At 41.6% G+C, this 22714-nt stretch overlaps 1 protein-coding gene across 1 annotated transcript; it reads left to right on the top strand.

The window, feature by feature from the left end:
- Nucleotides 1-387: 387 nt before the first annotated feature.
- LOC124031667 (coiled-coil domain-containing protein 71-like) lies at nt 388-20321 on the top strand. Its single transcript, XM_046343197.1, has 2 exons — nt 388-566; nt 18828-20321. Exon 2 carries the CDS (start codon nt 18865-18867, stop codon nt 19672-19674), a length of 810 nt encoding a protein of 269 aa, XP_046199153.1. The 5' UTR covers nt 388-566; nt 18828-18864; the 3' UTR covers nt 19675-20321.
- Nucleotides 20322-22714: the final 2393 nt, after the last annotated feature.

Below are 22714 nucleotides of genomic sequence, written 5' to 3'. Positions count from 1 at the left end.
ATTATGTTGTAAGGGACTGCTTTTGGGACTCTGCTTTTGGAACATCTTTGTGTAGGGCCTAACAGTTTGTGGGCATCATTTGCTACCTTTATAGTGCAATTAATGTATTGTTTATTGTTGTGTTGTGTAGTGTCTTTGCTGGCATGCATCCCCGATTTTTTCGGTTTGTTTGCACCACCGAGATTTACATGCTAAAATCGCAACTGGTGTTTTACATGTTGGTGATGCCATTTTTTTCTTTCTGCCGTCCTTTTAATACAAACTGTAACCATCACACACTTCCGCACAGTAGGTGGCGGCATGCACAAATAAATGTGGGAACGCCATTATACCAAAGAAGAAGACGAAACTCCGCCCGTCTTCTCTTTCAGTTCTTAAAAACTGAAACACCCCTATCAGTTGCCATTTTACTTTGGACAAAGCTTGACTAGATTTGTACCTGTCAAAACAATATTTGATGAGGAGGCGTGAGTGCAGTTCCTTTTAGTATTTTGTAAAGAAAGTGTGTCCCTGTTCAAATTTGATTGGAGTTATCGGCGCAAGGGAGCAGCGGTTTGCACAAGAAGGTAACGTTACACAAACTATTATATGGGGGGAAATGATAGCAAGCCGTGATAGCATAGGTGTTTAAATAGCTAACGTTAGCTGGCTTTAACGAACGTTACCAGCCGGTTTGTCAATACGGCATTATGTTCTCTTGTTCCCCGAGTCAGGAATGTAATGCTTTTGGGGGGGTATGGCCTTAAACGTAACGGCTTTCTAGCTAGCTAACTTTAGCTACGTCGACTCGTGTTTCAAATGCCCTGCCTCTTCTCTGGCCAGCCGAACAATGCTACTAACCGGCTATCCACTTTGTTTGTAGCTAATGTTGATGACTTTCTTCCGCTGTTGGGAGTACCGACTAGCTAACTACTCAAATAATCGAATGAGCACAGGAGCATCTACTTATCTGACTAACTAATGTGACTCAATTCAAGTATGTTTACTCAATATATCGCAACAATGTTTATAGGCTAGTGCGTAGTGGCAAGGCCGGCTCTACACTTTTTTTTGATGCCCCTAATGTAACTAGCCGAGGTGGAACAAAACACAAGCATGATTTTTAACTTGTCTCTCATTTTATGAAATGGTTGGTTGTGTAAAAATATTTTAGTGAAAAAGTAGTTAAATTGATAGGTATTGTGACACACACACACAACCTTAACACAAAGTGCAGAATAATTCCAGGACACAATCTTATGATTTTGGTAGCAGGTTAGAGTAGCATTTTCTCCAACCTCAGTCTCTTAACATGCTACGTCTATTTTCATAACCTGCTGCGAAAAAGTCACTTTGGGTAGTTATCAACGTGGCGTAAAGTGTTTCCCGAATAATGCCTAGCTGAAGGGGGGGAGGGATGGGACAACTCGTGTAGCCTAGGCAGTCAATAGTGGCCGCTAGATCTGCACTATTGTCTTGGCTTGAAGTGCATTCCCGGTAATACACGTGCCATGGGCGGCTCATACATAAAGCATTCCCCGTCCAGGCTGCAAAGGCCTGGCGTTTATGGCGAGTCGCTAGGGAGGACTGAAACATATTTACTGTCATAGTAAAACAAATGCAGTGAAGTTTCTCTTCAATTAAAACACTATTTTCCACCAGCATTTTCGGATAATGTAGGAAGATGCCTTAGACCACTGCATCTGAGTGCTTGAAGCATCACTACAGACACCCTGGTTTGAAACCAGGTTGTATCACAACCAGCCATGATTAGGAGTCCCATAGGGCAGCGCCCAGTGTTGTCTGGGTTTGGCCAGTGTAGGCCGTCATTATAAATAATTTGTTCTTAACTGGCTCTCCTAGATAAATGAAAATCGGGCACGGGTGTAGGACAGCCTAAGTTGTCTGATAATGGTGATGGATTTTTTAATATTTAGGACCTGTAAATTTAAGGTGAACAACACCATGATACTGTTTTTTCCAGTCTCCCTACATAAGAGATGAAAGGGTGTTTCAGACATTATGAACTGTAGCTGTATTTTTGCTCTTTCGTGACTGGAGAGTAAAACCAATGATGCCATCTTTAATTGAGCTTGCGATCTGATCAAAAAATGTTTTGAGTCATGTTTTGTAGTAATTGTGGCCTTTGTGTTTCGCCGACGGCACGATCATGCAAGTTGATGTCATTCAGTAGAGCTATGGGACTTGTCTCAACAGGGTTCCTATCTGCCAGGACATTGCAGGATATCTAGGTTATTGCATTTTGCCTGGCTTTGTAAAGACTTCACCACCAACATCCCTGGATGTTAACCTTTCTGGAGCAGGCGACCCACCTCGACAACAGCTGGTTAAATTGCAGAGTGCCACATTCAAATGGAGAAATAGTCATAATAAACATTCATAAAAAATACAAGTGTTATACATCGGCTTAAAGATTAGCTAGTTAATCCAGCCACTTTGTCAGATTTCAAAAGGGCTTTACGGTGAAAGCACACCATGCGATTATCTGAGGACAGCACCCCGCATAAAAAAGCATACAAACATTTTACAGCCAAGTATAGGAATTCCAAAAGTCAGAAATGGCAATAAAATGAATCACTTACCTTTGAAGGTCTTCATATCATTGCAGTCACAAGAGTCCCAGCTAAACAATAAATGTTCATTTTGTTCTATAAAGTCCCTCTTTTTATCCTGAGAACTCAGTTTTGTTGGCGCGTTTTGTTCGTAATCTACTGGCTCAAAAGCGGTCAAAACATGCAAATGAATGCATCCTAATAGTACCTGTAAAATTTGTTGAAACATGTCAAATGATGTTTATAATTAATCCTCAGGTTATCAATTGTCTAAATAATTGATAATATTTCAACCTGACAATGGTGTATTCAATAGAAAGGAAAAACGACGAAGGGCGCACACTCGGTCACGCGTGCAAACCAGCACTGCATGATTCTACAGTCCAATGACAAAGGTCTCATTTTTCATTTTTCAGAACTAGACATTCAGGCATAAGTCTGACGTCTAGTGGAAGCCATAGGACCTGCAATCTGGGTCCTAACCCATTAGATACTCTATAGGCATTCAATTGAAACTATCCACATAACAAAATCCCACTTCCCGGATGGATTTTACTCGTGTTTTTGCCTGCCATTTAAGTTCTGTTATACTCAGACATTATTTTAACAGTTTTGGAAACTTGAGTTTTCTATGCAAATCTACCAATTATATGCATATCCTAGCTTCTGGGCCTGAGTAACCGGCAGTTTACTTTGGGCACGCTCCTCATCCAGACGTCAAAATACTGCCCTCAAGCCATAAGATGTTTTAAGTGTGACGCATCTGCTTGGCTTTCCCATTCACTACAAAATATGATGGTGAGGAAGCCCAGTGGGAGGAGATGGGACAAGATTTATTTTGGCTGATGTTCTGCAAATGTGTTGATCAATGAAACATTTGATCTCAATACAGCTTTCTGTTCTGAAAACTACTGTCTTTTATGAACAAGATACCAAGTTTTGTCACTACTTGCCAAGGTTTCCAAAAATGTAATTGTTTAGGAGTGCATGGGTGAATTGCTTCATTGCACACTTCAGAGTAGGGGGTCCCTAACAGAATGTGAGAAAGCGCAAATAGGATCTCGCTAGCTCTTGCTTGGCTCCGCTCCCTCGCTTGTTCTGCCCACTATGACTAATTGTTTCCCTTTGGAAACAACAGTCAGTGGTTTACCTTGGGTTAGTTATAAACAGCTTTGACGTGAGCCATACTTCCCTGTTCCCGACATTATTTTCAAAATGGGGATGGACTAAGTTTGCAGGTTCACGGGAGCTATGTTACTGTCCAGTCTATTCGCAACTGCTAAATAATTAGCTACGCTGGGTGTGTCAGATTACTCTTTCCAAGAAGAACTGAACAACAATCTATTATTTTACATAGGGACCTACAGCCCTATTTATTTGAGCCGGAATACACTGAAGAGGACTTAAGCTGGTGAGGAACAAGAATTGCGAGACCAGCAAGCAGCATCGACAGACTAGACCAGCTGGACCAGGACCCTCCATATGGAGGGTGTGATGCAATTGCGGAGCCTCCGGATGCAATTGCGGAGCCTCCGGATGCAATTGCGGAGCCTCCGGATGCAATTGCGGAGCCTCCGGATGCAATTGCGGAGCCTCCGGATGCAATTGCGGAGCCTCCGGATGCAATTGCGGAGCCTCCGGATGCAATTGCGGAGCCTCCGGATGCAATTGCGGAGCCTCCGGATGCAATTGCGGAGCCTCCGGATGCAATTGCGGAGCCTCCGGATGCAATTGCGGAGCCTCAAAAATTTGTTAACAAGGCAGAGGGCTCTGTATATTTCAGCATAGACATAATTGGTTGACGGTAGGTGGGGGCGATACATCCTGTAGGAAGTATGAATGAATGCCCTGACTTCTGCTCAGGCCATATCACCGTAAATGCTGCATGGCCAATGCAAATGTCAGATTGACCCTGCGCCCAATATCCAGCAACTGTGCACAGCCATTAGAGGAGTGGGACAACATTCCACAGGCTACAATCAACAGCCTGATCAACGAAGGAGATGTCGCGCTGCGTTAGGCAAAAATGGTCACACCAGATACGGGCTGGTTTTCTGATCCACACTCTTACCAACTGATTTTTATCTGTATTCCCAGTCGTGAAATCCACAGATTAGGATTTCAATGGACTTATTTTTTTATGAACCGCAACTCAGTAAAAATCTTATTGTTTCGTGTTTATTTTGGTTCAGTGTACATTACACAAGCGGACTGTTTGACCACATCAATTTGGGGTTATTACACCCTGTTTACCACACTGGTGACGTTAGAGAATGTTTAGTCAACACCATCAATTGCTTAACTAGAGGTCGGCCGATTTATGATTTTTCAACGCCGATGCCGATTATTGGAGGACCAAAAAAGCCGATACCGATTAATCGCCCGATTATAAATAATAAAAATAAAAATATTTTTTTTTTTTTTAAATAATAATAATTACAACCATACTCAATGAAGTTATTATAACTTAAAATAATACATCAATAGTCAATTTGGCCTCAAATAAATAATGAAACATATTTAATTTTGGTTTAAATAATGCAAAAGCAGTGTTGGAGAAGAAAGTAAAAGTGCAATATGTGCCATGTAAGAAAGCTAACATTTAAGTTCCGTGCTCAGAACATATGAAAGCTGGTGGTTCCTTTTAACATGAGTCTTCAATAATCCCAGGTTGCCATTATTATAGGAATTATAGGATTTCTCTCGATACCACTTGTATTTCATATACCTTTTGACTATTGGATGTTCTTATAGGCACTTTACTATTGCCAGTGTAACGGCATAGCTTCCGCCCCTCTCCTCGCCGCTACCTGGGCTCGATCCAGGAACACATCTACAACAGCCACCATCGAAGCAGCGTTGCAGATTAACCTCTTGCTCCTACCTGACACGCAGGCGTCCCATCTAGACATCTGGAAATGCAAATGCGCTACGCTAAATGCTAATAGTACTAGTTAAAACTCAAATGTTCATTAAAATACACATGCAGGGTATTGAATTAAAGCTACACTCGTTGTGAATCCAGGCTACAAGTCAGATTTTTTAAATGCTTTTCGGCGAAAGCATGAGAAGCTATTATCTGATAGCATGTAACACCCTAAAAGACCCGCAGGGGACGTAAACAAAATAATTAGCATAGTTGTCGCTACACAAACCGCACAAATAGAATATAAAACATTCATTACCTTTGACCATCTTCTTTGTTGGCACTCCTAGATGTCCCATAATCACTATTGGGTCTTTTTTTCGATTAAATCGGTCCATATATAGCCTAGATATCGATCTATGAAGACTGTGATAAACGGGAAAAAAATAGCGTCTTATAACGTAACGTCATTTTTTAAATTAAAAAAGTTGACAATAAACTTTCACAACACTTCGAAATACTTTTGTAATGCAACTTTAGGTATTAGTAAACGTTAATAAGCGATCAAATTGATCACGAGGCAAAGTATTTTCTTTAGCTGTCCGTCTGGAAATGATGTTCGGGTAAATCTCAACCAAAATATCCGGTCGGAGGCTTGAACAAATGGCTTGTCTCTTCGTTTGACCAAGAAACAAAGCCTAGGCAAATGACAAGACTCTAGACAACGTGTGGAAGCTGTAGGTATTGCAACCTCAGCCCCATTAAATGTGGTTCACCTTTATCAGTGGGTTCAAGTCGCGCATGGATATATATTTCCATTTTCAGTGATCAGATTTTCCTGTGCTTTTCGATGAAACGCACGTTCTGTTATATTCACAGCCGTGATTTAACCAGTTTTATAAACGTCTGAGTGTTTTCTATCCACACATACTAATCATATGCATATACTATATTCCTGGCATGAGTAGCAGGGCGCTGAAATGTTGCGTGATTTTTAACAGAATGTTCGAAAAAGTAGGGGGTAGGAGTAACGGGTTAAGGGGAATAACTACAAGTCTCAGAGCGAGTGACGTTTGAAACGCTATTAGCGCACACCCCACTAACTAGCTAGCCATTTCACATTGGTTACACCAGCCTGATCTCGGGAGTTGATGGGCCTGAAGTCATAAACGGCGCAATGCTTGAAGCACAGCAAAGAGCTGCTGGCAAAATGTACAAAAGTGTTTGAATGAATGCTGACGAGCCTGTTGGTGTCTAATGTTAAGTTTTGTTTTAGGTATCCCAATATTTCTGTTATTACGGGGCTATCACTCAGTCAAGAGTGCGCCTGCGTAGGAAGTCTAGTGGTTGATTGACCTAGCCTGTAGTGTAATGGCAACCTTTTGTGGGTGTTCATATGCTATAGTAAACTTTGTTGAAATGATACAAGGTTTGAGTTAACATCTACCACCGCTCAGTCAGACTGCTCTATCAAATCAGGGTTAGTTATAACATAATAACACACAGAAAAACGAGCCTTAGGTCATTAATATGGCCGAATCCGGAAACTATCATCTCAAACAAGACGTTTTTTCTTTCTTTGAAGTAAGGAATCGTTCCGTATTTTATCTAACAGGTGGCATCAATGAATCTAAATACTCCTGTTACATTGCACAACCTTCAGTGTTATGTCATAATTACGTAAAACTCTGGCAAATTAGACGGCCCAAACTGTTGCATACACCCTGACTCTGCGTGCAATGAACGCAAGAGGAGTCACACAATTTCACCTGGTTAATATTGCCTGCTAACCTGGATTTCTTAAATAAATATGCAGGTTTACAAATGTATACTTCTGTGTATTGATTTTAAGAAAGGCATTGAGGTTTATGGTTAGGTACACATTGGCGCAAGGGCAGTGCTTTTTCGCAAATACGCACCACATCGATTATATGCAAAGCAGGACACGCTAGATAACTACACACGGTTGATATTACTAGTTTAACTAGTGATTATGATTTTTTTATGATAAGTTTAATGCTAGCTGTCCACTTACCTTGGCTTACTGCATTCGTGTAACAAGCATGCTCCTCGTGGAGTGCAATGAGAGGCAGGTGGTTAGAGCATTGGACTAGTTAACTGTAAGTTTGCAAGATTGAATCCCTGACCTGTTAAGGTAAAAATCTGTCGTTCTGCCCCTGAACAAGGCAGTTAACCCACCGTTCCTAGAACGTCATTGAAAATAAGAATGTGTTAACTGACTTGCCTAGTTAAATGTGTGTGTAAAAAAATAAAACACTGGCAAATCGCTGTCCAAAAATACCGATTTCCAATTTTGAAAACTTGAAATCTACCCTAATTAATCGTCCGACCTCTACGTTAAACAGATCCACATATTTTGGTTTTCTACTGTTGATTTTGTCATGCGCTGGGGGTCGCAGGACCTTCACGTAAATAGCAGCCATACATTGTCACTGATCAGGGTTTCCGTTAGGAAAATGTGGTATCAGACACCGTGACCGGGAAGATTTAAGTTTACCTTCCATTTGAGAACTTTATCAGACCCATATGCTTTGGGACATAACACATTAGGGCATCCACCGACACTGCGCAGAATGACAAATCGCCTTGAAATTATGGTAATGCATCTTAACTCCTTACGGCTGAAATCCGGCTAACGGGATTGATATGACAACAGCCAGTGAAAGTGCAGGGCGCCAAATTCAAACAGCAATCTCATAATTTATAATTCCTCAAACACACAAGTATTTTACACCATTTTAAAGAAACTTGTTAATCCAGCCACAGTGTCAGATTTCAAAAAGGCTTTACGACGGAAGCACACCAAACGATTGTTAGGTCTGCACCTAGTCACAGAGAAACACACTTTTCCAGCTAAGGAGAAGTCACAAAAAGCAGAATTGGAGATAAAATTAATCATTAACCTTTGATCTTCATCAGATGACACTCATAGAACTTCATGTTACACAATACATGTATGTTTTGTTCGATAAAGTTCATATTTCTATCCAAAAATCTCAGTTTACTTTGATGCGTTACATTCAGTAGTTCCAAAACATCTGGGGATTTTGCAGAGTGCCACATCAATTTACAGAAATACTCATAATACACATTGCTGAGCAATACTTATGCATGGAATTTTAGATCCACTTCTCCTTAATGCAACCGCTGTCAGATTTCAAAAACTTTACGGAAAAAGCAAACCATGCAATAATCTGAGGTACGGTAGTCCGACACAAACAAGCCATGCAGATACTAGAGGCCAACCGATTATGATTTTTCAACTCCGATACCGATTGGAGGACCAAAAATGCCGATACTGATTAATCTTTTTATATATATATATATAGAGATAGATAGATAGATAGATAGATATAGATATAGATATAGATATAGATAGATAGATAGATAGAGATAGATAGATAGAGATAGATAGATAGAGATAGATAGATAGAGATAGATAGATAGAGATAGAGAGATAGAGATAGATAGATAGAGATAGAGAGATAGAGAGAGAGATAGAGATAGATAGATAGAGATAGATAGATAGAGATAGATAGATAGAGATATAGATAGATAGAGATATAGATAGATAGAGATATAGATAGATAGAGATATAGATAGAGATATAGATAGATAGAGATATAGATAGAGATAGATAGAGATAGATAGATAGATAGATAGATAGATAGATAGATAGATAGATAGATAGATAGATAGAGATAGATAGATAGATAGATAGATAGATAGATAGATTTTTGTTTGTAATGGCAATTACAACAATACTGAATTAACACTTATAACTTAATATAAAACATCAATAAAATCAATTTAGCCTAAAATAAATAATGAAACATGTTCAATTTGGTTTAAATAATGCAAAAACAAAGTGTTGGAAGAACGTCATATTTGCCATGTAAAAAAGTTAATGTTTAAGTTCCTTGCTCAGAACATGAGAACATATGAAAGTTGGTGTCTCCTTTTAACAGGAGACTTCAATATTCCAAAGTAAGAGGTTTTAGGTTGTAGCTAATATAGTATTTATAGGACCATTTCTCTCTCTACTATTTGTATTTCATATACCCTTTACTATTGGATGTTCTTATAGGCACTATAGTATTGCCAGTGTAACAGTATAGCTTCCGTCCCCCTCGCCCCTACCTGGCCTCGAACCAGGAACACATCAACAACAGCCACACTCTAAGCATCGTTACCCATCGCTCCACAAAAGCCGTGGCCCTTGCAGCGCAAGGGGAATAACTACTCCAAATCTAAAAGCAAGTGATGTTTGAAACTGTTTTAGAGCACACCCAGCTAACCAGCTAGCCATTTCACATTGGTTACACCAGCCATTAGGTTGATAGGCTTGAAGTCATAAATGGCTCTGTGCTTGTGAAGAGCTGCTGGCAAAACTCACGAAAGTGCTGTTTGAATGAATGATTACGGGCCTGCTGTTGCTCAGTCAGACTGCTCTATCAAATCAGACTTAATTATAACATAATAACACACAGAAATACGAGCCTTTGGTCATTAATATGATCGAATCTGGAAACGATCATTTCGAAAACAAAACGTTTATTTCAGTGAAATACGGAACCGGTCGGTATTTTATCTAACAGGTGGCATCCCTAAGTCTAAATATTCTTGTTACATTGCACAACCTTCAATGTATGTCATAATTACGTAAAATTGTGGCAAATTATTTCGCAATGAGCCAGGCAGCCCAAACTGTTGCATATACCCTGACTCTGCGTGCAATGACAATTTCACCTGGTTAATATTGCCTGCTAAACTGGATTAGTAGTTATAACAAGTGATTTATGATATTTACAAGATAAGTTTAATGCTAACTAGCAATTTACCTTGGCTTCTACTGCATTTGCGTAACAGGCGGGCTACTCGTGGAGTGCAATGGTTAGAGCGTTGGACTAGTTAACTGTGCGGTTGCAAGATTGGAACCCCTGAGCTGACAAGGTGAAAATCTGTCGTTCTGTCCCTGAACAAGGCAGTTAACCCACAGTTCCTAGGCAGTCATTGAAAATAAGAATGTGTTCTTAACTGACTTGCCTAGTTAAATAAAAATGTATAAATAAATAATAATAATCGGAATTCGGCGCCCAAAATACCGATTTCCGATTGTTATGAAAACCTGAAATCGGCCATTCCGATTAATCGGTCGACCTCTAGCAGAGATACCCGCCATGTTGTGGAGTCGACAGAAGTCAGAAATAGCATTATTAATATTCACTTACCTTTGATCATCAGAATGCACTCCCAGGAATCAGAGTTCCACAAATGTTTGTTTTTGTTCGATACAGTCCATTTATGTCCAAATGCCTCCTTTTTGTTTGTTTAGCACACAAATCCAATCTCATGACGCGCAGGCAAGTCCAGGTGAAAGTTCTGACAAAGTCATATTACATTTCGTAGAAACATGTCAAAGTTTAGAATCAATCATTAGGATGTTTTTATCATAAGTCTTCAATGTTTCAACCGGAAAATTCCTTTTGTCTGTACAAATGCAATGGAACGCAACTAACATGGGAGCGTGTGAGACTGAGTTCATGGCACTCTGCCAGACACCTGACTCAAATTAGTTCTTTCTCCCCTCCTTCACAGTAGAAGCCTGAAACAAGGTTCTAAAGACCATTGACATCTAGTGGAAGACTTATGAAGTGCAATATGACCCCATAGACACTGTATATTCGATAAGCAATGACTTGAAAAACTACAGACCTCAGATTTTCTACTTCCTGGTTGATTTGCCTGCCATATGAGTTCTGTTATACTCAGACATCATTCAAACAGTTTTAGAAACTTCAAAATGTTTTCTATCCAAATATATTAATTATATGCATATTCTAGCTTTTAGGCCTGAGTAGCAGGCAGTTTACTCTAGGCACCTTTTTTATCCCAGCTACTCAATACTGCCCCCCATTCCCAAATAAGTTAACTATACTCCAGACTAGCTTCAATGCCATTACAACTCTCCTTCCGTGGCCTTCAACTGCTCTTAAATGAAAGTAAAACTAAATGCATGCTATTCAATCGATCACTGCCTGCCCGTCCAGCATCACTTCTCTGGGCGGCTCTGACTTTGAATACGATGACAACTACAAATACTTAGGTGTCTGGCTAGACTGTAAACTCTCCTTCCAGACTCACATTACCGGTAAACATCTCCAATCCTAAATTAAATCTAGACAAGTCTCTGCTAGGTAAAGCCCCGCCTTATCTCCGCTCACTGGTCACCATTATAGCACCCACTCGTAGTATGTGCTCCAGCAGGTATATCTCACTGGTCACCCCCAAAGTCAATTCCTCCCTTGGTCTCCTTTCCTTACAGTTCTCTGTTGCCCATGACTGGAACAAACTGCAACAATCACTGAAGCAGGAGACTCCTATCTCCCTCACTAGCTTTAAGCACCAGCTGTCAAAGCAGCTCACAGATGACTGCACCTGTACATAGATGGGCTGTTTACAGATGGTCTATCTACCTCATCCCCATACAGTATTTATTTATTTATCTTGCTCATTTGCACCCCAGTGTCTACTTACACATTCATCTTCTGCACATCTACCATTCCTGTGTTTACCACCATGGCCTAATTATTGACTATGTTGTGTTTGTTCCATGTGTAACTCTGTATGTCGAATTGCTATGCTTTATCTTGGCAATGTCGCAGTTGCGAATGAGAACTTTCTCAACTAGTCCACCTGGTGAAATAAAATAAAAAAACATGTGCAGCTGATTCTCAAGATGTTGCATATTAATGCGATGCTATTGAGCCCACACTACTACACTGTCTTAGCCAAGGACTACATACTTTCCGTTAAGTTTTGATTACAATACTGGGCGGGGTGAATATTTTGAGACAGTAATTTTTTGTTAGCTACTAAATTGTAGCCTGCAGCAAAGTGTTTAAATTATTTCTAACTTAGCCATTTCTGCTAGTTAGTTTTTGCTTCCATGTGGGTTTTTAGCTTGCTTGAACCTGCTGAGTGTCAATTCACCTGTTTTAATTTTAAAACATTCTTTTACGAAGGAGTTTTATCTAACTGCTTAATAAAGTTACAGGTTTGTGATAAATCTTGCTTGTTTGTAGGTGACCAAATACTTATTTTCCACCATAATTTGCAAATAAATTCATTAACTCCTACAATGTGATTTTTCTGGGGGGAAAATTCTCATTGTCATAGTTGAAGTGTACCTATGATAAATTACAGACCTCATCTTTTTAAGTGGGAGAATTTGCACAATTGGTAGCCGACTAAATATATATATATATATATATGAGTTACCATTGTCCTCATGGTGAAATCCCTGATCGGTTTCCTTTCTCTCCGGCAACTGGGTTTGGAAGGATGCCTGTATCGTTGTAGTGACTGGGTCTATTGATACACCATCCAAAGTGTAATTAATAACTGCCATGCTCAAAGGGATGTTCATTGTCTGCTTTATTTTATTTTTACCCATCTACCAATGGGTGTTCTTTGCAAGGCATTGGACAACCTCCCTGGTCTTTGTGGCAAAAATCTGTTTTGAAACTCACTGCTCTGAGGGACTTAAAACATATATTGTGTGTGGGCTTCCGAGCTGAGGTAGTCATTCAAAAGTCCATGTGACTGAAGCACAATTTTACTCCTGAAATTATTTAGGCTTCCCATAACCAAGGGCTTGAATACATTTACATTTAAGTCATTTAGCAGACGCTCTTATCCAGAGCGACTTACAAATTGGTGCATTCACCTTATGACATCTAGTGGAACAGCCACTTTACAATAGTGCATCTAAATATTTTAAGGGGGGTGAGAAGGATTACTTTATCCTATCCTAGGTATTCCTTAAAGAGGTGGGGTTTCAGGTGTCTCCGGAAGGTGGTGATTAACTCCGCTGTCCTGGCGTCGTGAGGGAGTTTGTTCCACCATTGGGGAGCCAGAGCAGCGAACAGTTTTGACTGGGCTGAGCGGGAACTGTACTTCCTCAGTGGTAGGGAGGCGAGCAGGCCAAAGGTGGATGAACACAGTCCCCTTATTTGGGTGTAGGGCCTGATCAGAGCCTGGAGGTACTGAGGTGCTGTTCCCCTCACGGCTCCGTAGGCAAGCACCATGGTCTTGTAGCGGATGCGAGCTTCAACTGGAAGCCAGTGGAGAGAGCGGAGGAGCGGGGTGACGTGAGAACTTGGGAAGGTTGAACACTAGACGGGCTGCGGCGTTCTGGATGAGTTGTAGGGGTTTAATGGCACAGACAGGGAGCCCAGCCAACAGCGAGTTGCAGTAATCCAGACGGGAGATGACAAGTGCCTGGATTAGGACCTGCGCCGCTTCCTGTGTGAGGCAGGGTCGTACTCTGCAGATGTTGTAGAGCATGAACCTACAGGAACGGGCCACCGCCTTGATGTTAGTTGAGAACGACAGGGTGTTGTCCAGGATCACGCCAAGGTTCTTAGTGCTCTGGGAGGAGGACGCAATGGAGTTGTCAACCGTGATGGCGAGATCATGGAGCGGGCAGTCCTTCCCCGGGAGGAAGAGCAGCTCCGTCTTGCCGAAGTTCAGCTTGAGGTGGTGATCCGTCATCCACACTGATATGTCTGCCAGACATGCAGAGATGCGATTCGCCACCTGGTCATCAGAAGGGGGAAAGGAGAAGATTAATTGTGTGTCGTCTGCATAGCAATGATAGGAGAGACCATGTGAGGTTATGACAGAGCCAAGTGACTTGGTGTATAGCGAGAATAGGAGAGGGCCTAGAACAGAGCCCTGGGGGACACCAGTGGTGAGGAGACAGATTCTCGCCACGCCACCTGGTAGGAGCGACCTGTCAGGTAGGACGCAATCCAAGCGTGGGCCGCGCCGGAGATGCCCAACTCTGAGAGGGTGGAGAGGAGGATCTGATGGTTCACAGTATCGAAGGCAGCCGATAGGTCTAGAAGGATGAGAGCAGAGGAGAGAGTTAGCTTTAGCGGTGCGGAGCGCCTCCGTGATACAGAGAAGAGCAGTCTCAGTTGAATGACTAGTCTTGAAACCTGACTGATTTGGATCAAGAAGGTCATTCTGAGAGATAGCGGGAGAGCTGACCAAGGACGGCACGTTCAAGAGTTTTGGAGAGAAAAGAAAGAAGGGATACTGGTCTGTAGTTGTTGACATCGGAGGGATCAAGTGTAGGTTTTTTCAGAAGGGGTGCAACTCTTGCTCTCTTGAAGACGGAAGGGACGTAGCCAGCGGTCAGGGATAAGTTGATGAGCGAGGTGAGGTAAGGGAGAAGGTCTCCGGAAATGGTCTGGAGAAGAGAGGAGGGGATAGGGTCGAGCGGGCAGGTTGTTGGGCGGCCGGCCGTCACAAGACGCGAGATTTCATCTGGAGAAAGAGGTCAGAGCACAGGGTAGGGCAGTGTGAGCAGAACCAGCGGTGTCGTTTGACTTAGAAAACGAGGATCGGATGTCGTCGACCTTCTTTTCAAAATGGTTGACGAAGTCATCTGCAGAGAGGGAGGAGGGGGGGGAGGAGGATTCAGGAGGGAGGAGAAGGTGGCAAAGCGCTTCCTAGGGTTAGAGGCAGATGCTTGGAATTTAGTGGTAGAAAGTGGCTTTAGCAGCAGAGACGGAGGAGGAAAATGTAGAGGGGAGGGAGTGAAAGGATGCCAGGTCCGCGGGGAGGTGAGTTTTCCTCCATTTCCGCTCTGCTGCCCGGAGCCCTGTTCTGTGAGCTCGCAATGAGTCGTCAAGCCACGGAGGGGAGGACCGAGCCGGCCTGGAAGATAGGGGACATAGAGTCAAAGGATGCAGAAAGGGAGGAGAGGAGGGTTGAGGAGGCAGAATCAGGAGATAGGTTGAAGGTTTGAGCAGAGGGAAGAGATGATAGGATGGAAGAGGAGAGAGTAGCGGGGGAGAGAGAGCGAAGGTTGGGACGGCGCGATACCATCCGAGTAGGGGCAGTGTGGGAAGTGTTGGATGAGAGCGAGAGGGAAAAGGATACAAGGTAGTGGTCGGAGACTTGGAGGGGAGTTGCAATGAGGTTAGTGGAAAAACAGCATCTAGTAAAGATGAGGTCGAGCGTATTGCCTGCCTTGTGAGTAGGGGGGGAAGGTGAGAGGGTGAGGTCAAAAGAGGAGAGGAGTGGAAAGGAGGCAGAGAGGAATGAGTCAAAGGTAGACGTGGGGAGGTTAAAGTCGCCCAGAACTGTGAGAGGTGAGCCGTCCTCAGGAAAGGAGCTTATCAAGGCATCAAGCTCATTGATGAACTCTCCGAGGGGACCTGGAGGGCGATAAATGATAAGGATGTTAAGCTTGAAAGGGCTGGTAACTGTGACAGCATGAAATTCAAAGGAGGCGATAGACAGATGGGTAAGGGGAGAAAGAGAGAATGACCACTTGGGAGAGATAAGGATCCCGATGCCACCACCCCGCTGACCAGAAGCTCTCGGGGTGTGCGAGAACACGTGGGCGGACGAAGGACACATAGTTGACAGGCTACAGAAGAGGCTACGCTAATGCAAGGAGATTGGAATGACAAGTGGACTACACGTCTCGAATGTTCAGAAAGTTAAGCTTACGTAGCAAGAATCTTATTGACTAAAATGATTCAAATGATACAGTACTGCTGAAGTAGGCTAGCTGGCAGTGGCTGCGTTGTTGACACTACACTAATCAAGTTGTTCCGTTGAGTGTAATAGTTTCTACAGTGCTGCTATTCGGGGACTAGCTGGCTAGCTAGCAGTGTTGATTACGTTACGTTAAAAGAACGACAATAGCTGGCTAGCTAACCTAGAAAATCGCTCTAGACTACACAATTATCTTTGATACACAGACGGCTATGTAGCTAGCTATGTAGCTAGCTACGATCAAACAAATCAAACCGTTGTGCTGTAATGAAATGAAATGAAAAATGTGATACTACCTGTGGAGCGAAGCGGAATGCGACCGGGTTGTTGAGTGCGGAAGTTCTATTCAGTAGACGTTGGCTAGCTGTTGGCTAGCTAGCAGTGTCTCCTACGTTAAGGACGACAAATAGCTGGCTAGCTAACCTCGGTAAATTAAGATAATCACTCTAAGACTACACGCTCTAAACTACACAATTATCTTGGATACGAAGACAGCAAAGACAACTATGTAGCTAGCTAACACTACACTAATCAAGTCGTTGAGTGTAATAGTTTCTACAGTGCTGCTATTCGGTAGACGGTGGACGTATGCTAGCTGGCTAGCTGCTGGGCAGATAGCAGTGTAGACTACGTTAGGACGACGAAATACGAAGTTGCAATAGAAGTGCTGACTGTTTCACTTTGTTGTCCTCTTTCTTTTCCTTTTTCTTCTGTCCTTTTGTCCTTATTTTGTCTTCCTTTCTTCTGTTAACTAGATATTTTTTGTTGTTATTCTTTGTAAGCTAGCTAGCTTCTTCCAGGAGAGTCCCTAGCAACTGCTTAGCAACAAGTAAACAATTCTGCTAGCAATTCAGCTAGCTAAGATAACTGTACAATTTTATGAAAAATAGTTAATTTTTCAAAAGCCTGTCTTTTTTGGTTTGTTCCTTGTTTTGTCTTCTATTGAGTCTTGCAGTTTTCTCTTGATTTTTGTGATGTACTTCACTCTAAAAAAAAAAAAAAAACATTTTAAATCTCAATATATACAGGAGCTCATTTTTCAGCAGCTGCTCAATTTAGAACTCCGGAATACTTATTGACTCAAGATATTTCAGATTTTTATGAACTTGTAGAGAAACATTGACATCCACTTTGACATGGGGCATTGTATGTAGGCCAGTGATGACAAATCTAAATTTAATCCGCTTTAAATTTGGTCTGTAACAACAAATCTAGAAAGTCAATCAGTGCGAATACTTTCTGAAGCCACTGTACCTCCACTGGTATGTCCAATTAATTTTTAAAAAATCATTGCAAAATAATGCTTTCTTCTCGTCAATTTGGTCAGCAAGTTTTATGGCTTCATGTTTTTATTGGCCAAAATCCGGTAGCTGTCGGGATAACGTAAAAACTGCTATTGATAACACTGTGGGACTGAGCCGAACTTTCCCAATCCACACCACTTGTCAGTCGGTATGGCTCAGTATTGAACAGCTTGCTGTCATGTGTATCCCTCATCTTGGAGTGCTATCCTCTTATAGGTTTTCCACTTCATCCCCTTTAACTAAGCTACTTGTACACATTCCGTTATAGAACCACCCTCTGTATAAAACCATCTTTCTGACCAACTGATGTCTATAACATGTCATCCCCTCTACGTGACAAATATCCTAATAACAATGCCTCCATTAGGGCTGTGTGATTTCCCCGATTTAAAAAAATATAGATAGATACAGAGACAGATATAGATTTTTAAAAATCTCCATACCATCCTTCTCGCATCCTGGGATTTATGCTATTCCAGTGTTTAATTGCTATATTGTAATTACTTTGCCACCATGGCCTATTTATTTCCTTAACCTACCTCATTTGCAGTCACTGTATATAGACTTTCTGTTTTCTTTTGTTCTACTGTATTGACTGTTTATTCCATGTGTAACTCTTATTGTGTCAAATTGCTGCGTTTAATCTTGGCCAGGTCGCAAATGAGAACTTCTCAACTAGCCTACCTGGTTAAATAATGGTGAAATAAAAAAAATTGAATTACCGGCTTAGTGCTCAAGGGGGTGCTAAAAACAGGCAAATACCATTGAGCCTCTTATCAGAATGCTATTAAAATTAGCACAATGTTGAATTTCCATGGAGGCTGTTGGCATATTTAGCTAGCGAGCACAAAGACATGCTATCCAGCTGTTGTGTGTTGTGGGAGCTACTGTATTGTTGAGCTTGTACATTTTACAAGCGAATGTGAAGGAGATTTAAAAATGAAAGTTTATGCATGCTTGTCTGAAGGAAGAACAGTACTGGCTCTGAAGCTGCATGTGTACACGGTGTCTGGAGTTGCAAAGGCCCTGCCTGCTCTGCTTGGCGCAGATAACTCAAGAATATCAAATGTGCAAAATGTGGCAGGTGTACAGAAGTCATCCAAAGGGCCTTGACTTCTCAAACACGGCAGAAGGCTTACAAAATGATTCCCAGTCACCTTATTAATTAAAGTCAGAGTGGTCGCATTAACTCGCTAGTTGAAGCATAATTTTGTTATGCATGAAAAAAGAGCGCATACGGAACCAAAAGCTGTATTGAGATTGAATTAAAAGAATGTCAGCCAAGTTTAATTTAGAACCATTTTCTAAACAAATGCTTCAGATTTGTACTTCCCCGTGACGTGTCTGGGTTTCCCCTTTTTGTCTGTGGTACTTTGAATCATATGTTAATCAGCAACCTAAATGTCCCATATTAAAGTTTTTGAATGTCAATGATTTACAGAAGTTTTAGTACGAAGTCACTGCACATTTTCTAATTTTTTTTTTTTTTACATTTCTTTCCCACAGGGCTCATCTCGGACGTGAGTATTGCCAATGCTAACAGATGGTATATGCCATGAATTGTAAGGAAGCTGCAGAGAAGGTTGTCTTGTCATGGTCACGATTCACCTCAGCTGGCCAAACTACTCTACTGGAGACCCTGAAGGCATTCAGTCCTATGTCAGATGACCTTTTTGACAGTGAAAAGGAACTGGCCACTTTCATTGAGGGACTCAAAGATGAAGGTCACAAGCCTACTGTACTTAAAAGTAAGGATGTCTATGGTTACAGGTCTTGTACTTCAGTACTCAGGCCTTTAGTAAAGACGCAGAGTACTCTGGACATTGCTACCTCAAAGGTTAAAAAGACTGGCAAAAAGAAGAGTCGAAAACCCCTGGACAAGAACACTGAAATCAACTATGCTTTGTTAAGTGCAGCTGCGAAAGTCGTCCTGAAGAATCAACCCAAGATTCTTTTGACAAATCTGTCAAAGGAGTCTCTCAAACAGACGGTCCTCTCAAAACCACCGGACTTGGCTGTTGGCCCTGTCCAGATGCAGTCATACATAAGACTGACAAACATAATTGGACCCTCTACAGGCCACACAGCAAGACTGCAGTTCCACACAGGTGTGGTCAGAAGAGGTAACGGTACCCAACTCACATCGGCCACCATCTCTAACAGGGACACAAGCACTGCATTTGGAAGGTACCGGAAACTCCGAAAAATCAGTCACTTTGAGGAGAGTGAACTTTGTGCCTTGCCCAGTCAATATCATTGGAGTCCCTGTTCCTGCCATGCTGCACAACGACCGGGTTTTGAAGGAATGCAACAGAATGCCTTGCTGGAGGGACCAGAAAATGTGAAGGACTGATGAGGCTGAGGACAAACTCTGAAGAGGCCCAGAAATGGGGTCTGGCTGGTCAAAGAGCAGGAAGACCTCTGACTGAGCCAGAGCAACCGGAGGTTCGAGGTGAAGGTTGACTCAATCATAGACAAGGTGAGGTAAGCCCAGAAGATCCTTCGAGGTCACCGGTCAGAGATTCGACCACTTATTGCCTACCCAATGTGAACGGCCGTCAAGAGTCTTAGTCCTTTTGTCCTCCATGTACATGATTAAACAGTTTCAGTTACATCTCAAATCGAGACTGTGCTTTGTCTTGGCTGTGCTCAGTTTGGGAGGATTGGGATTGTTTGGGATACTTTTCTGAGATTGGGAAATAATATTTATGTTTAATATATGTTTACATAAGAGGATGCTGGTGTATTACCTAAACATCCAAAAATCTGGGTTGTTTTGTCTAACACTGCACAGTATAGGCCACCCCTTGACTGATAAGGGAAGGAATGGATAAGTGTTGAGTTGAACCTACAGTGTGTATATATTTTTTTCTTCTTTTGAACCATTATGAAATGTAATTTTCTTCTGTTTTATAAATGATACACATCTTTGACAATGAAGTCATGTATAACTATGCAGCATTCACTTGCTAGAATATTACAGCTATTTTATATACATCATTTCTAGTCATGTCATTACTGTATTTTGGAATAATTGGGTCCATTCAAACGGTGTGATTTTTATTTCCAGATGTGTTATGAAGGTTTCTTTTTGGATGTGATAAGTTTAAGAGATCCTATACATCTGTTTTAAAGGATGCATATGGAACAGGGCAAACAAAACAACCACAGCATAGCCTATTCACAACTAATACTGCCCTATGAGGCAAAGGCAGTAACTGGTCAAATGAGCTATGTTTAATTTTTTTTCTTCATGATATACATGTGGACAAGTATCCTGCCTCTTGTGTTTTGGAGAAAGTGAGGGTCATGTTAGCAGTTACTGTGAAACAAGGTAAATAAAAGCCATCTTTCACAGTTCTACACTATGAGCAGTTAATGCCTTTTTTGTTTTGTAGGGCAGAATAGTTCTTATTTCTCCTAATAAAAAAAAAAGAGACCTTTTTTTTTAATGTGCATTTGCATAGACATTTGGTTTCCTGCCAATTATGCGTGCCAGCACGTGGGGAACCACTCGATTAACTTGTGGTGTAGGACTCGATACGTGGCACTGCAAACAGTGCAGCATTTTAGAGCTATCCTATGGAGAGAAAAAAAAATGCAAAGATGTTCTGACACTAGTGCAGTAATCAAATTACATGTCACAATGTTTTGGTTAATTTACAGATGTCGATAGTGATGACAAGGTGATTTGCCTTATAGACTTTGCTGAAATGTGTTGATCATAACAGCTGTAATATAACAGTAATTTTGTAATGAAATATGAGACGCTGGGATGAATTGATCAGGGGTATGTTCATTCAACAAATAACCCGTTAGCTGTCCAAATCAATGCCCATACGTCCAAAAGGCTACTGACTGGGAGTGTAGTCATAAGGTCTGAATGCTAACTGCCACAATCTCATATCAGAACATGGCATGTTTTCTCTGCATATAAAACTCCTACCGAGCCTATTATTCAAGCCATTATTGAGGGTACAGAACAGCACAGGAATAAGGCAGCAAGAGAGAGGGGAGTTAGCAGCCCATGGGACCACCAGGTGAATAGGCGCATGCTTTTTCCACCTCTCAACCCTGCTAACAACAAATGTTCATAACTTGAGGAAGTTCCCTTAAGAGTCTACCGTTTTCATAGGAATGTTCCAGTGAAGTGCAAGGACTCTTTCCAAGAGACCATTCCGTTAATGTGAAACACAACTTACCCAGAACGTGGTTGCCATGTTCACTGAATATTCAATATGTTCTAGATACGTTTTCTAAAGGTTGGGAGAATATTCCAATGTTCCACCAAACATACACAACATGGCAAACTCTAAGAATGTTCTAGACACGTTTCATTACGTTGCCAGAACATTTTTGTCAGTTATCTGGAAGTCTCCTGATGATCCCAAAGAAACATTCTCCAAAACATTTGTTTCATCATTGCACGTCACCCCATGTTACTGTGGCCGAGCCCATCAATATTCTGATATTTGAACCACCGATCCATTAACTCCCAACCTCTTGGTTCATGTCATTCCTATCGTCCTGCTACACCACCTTGTCTGTCAGTTATGTTAATCTGACTGTTCTCTGATTTTATTACTTATTTTAGGGATTTTTGTGTAGTTGTCTAATGTTGGTGGGGCATATGACCCTGTTTTTAATGTTGTAGTTTTTCTTGAGTATTTATAACAGAGCTGAGATTTACTTAAGTGCATTCACCCTATTATTTACACCTAGACTGTTTCACATGTACACAAGTGCCGAGGGTTTTGGTTTGCTTGTGGACAGGGCCTTACTATACTGGCCCAATAAGCACATGTCCTAGGGATATCCCTTATTGGAGAGTGCTTAGTGTGTTTGTCATTGGTGCTGGTGGCATGGGTTAGAGACCCACTACTCTCATTCTTAGCAATATATGTTAATGTAATTATTTGACCTTACTGATCTAATTAAAATCAGTTTCTCATTGAAAGATGTGAATCTGTAGGATTACCCCTTGAGCACATATCAGTTTATTAATTCTATATAGCTGAGCATCTCTCCAATGTTTTCTTGAAATGCACTTTGAAGTAAATTTCAGCTCGGACTCAGGGATGGCTAACCCAGGAGATCCCTTCAATCTCCATAGTTAGGTAAATCTGCTTTTAGTTTTTTTTTTTGCACCTCGTGATCTCAAAGTTTTCATAAAGTTGGTGGATTTGGTGTCTCCAGCGCACCGCTGTCACTCAATCCAAGTGTCTGGGTTTTCGCTCCTTCCTTGTACTTGATGTATTAAGGTCTCTAATTAGTAAGGAACTAATTAGAGACCCACACCTGGTTGTCTAGTGCTTAATTGAAAGGAAATACCTGCAGGCACTAAACCCTCCATGGATTAAAATATGCCTGTTAGCAAACGCTTTAATCCAAAG

Source organism: Oncorhynchus gorbuscha, linkage group LG03 (assembly GCF_021184085.1).
Source record: "Oncorhynchus gorbuscha isolate QuinsamMale2020 ecotype Even-year linkage group LG03, OgorEven_v1.0, whole genome shotgun sequence".
NCBI classification, from domain to species: domain Eukaryota; kingdom Metazoa; phylum Chordata; class Actinopteri; order Salmoniformes; family Salmonidae; genus Oncorhynchus; species Oncorhynchus gorbuscha.
The sequence above is the reverse complement of the archived record's forward strand: the minus strand, read 5'-3'. Positions and strand labels throughout refer to the sequence as shown.

What these genes read in the sequence shown, in the direction of transcription:
- LOC124031667 (XM_046343197.1), top strand. Translation starts at nt 18,865, where the DNA reads ATGGTATATGCCATGAATTGTAAGGAAGCTGCAGAGAAGGTTGTCTTG.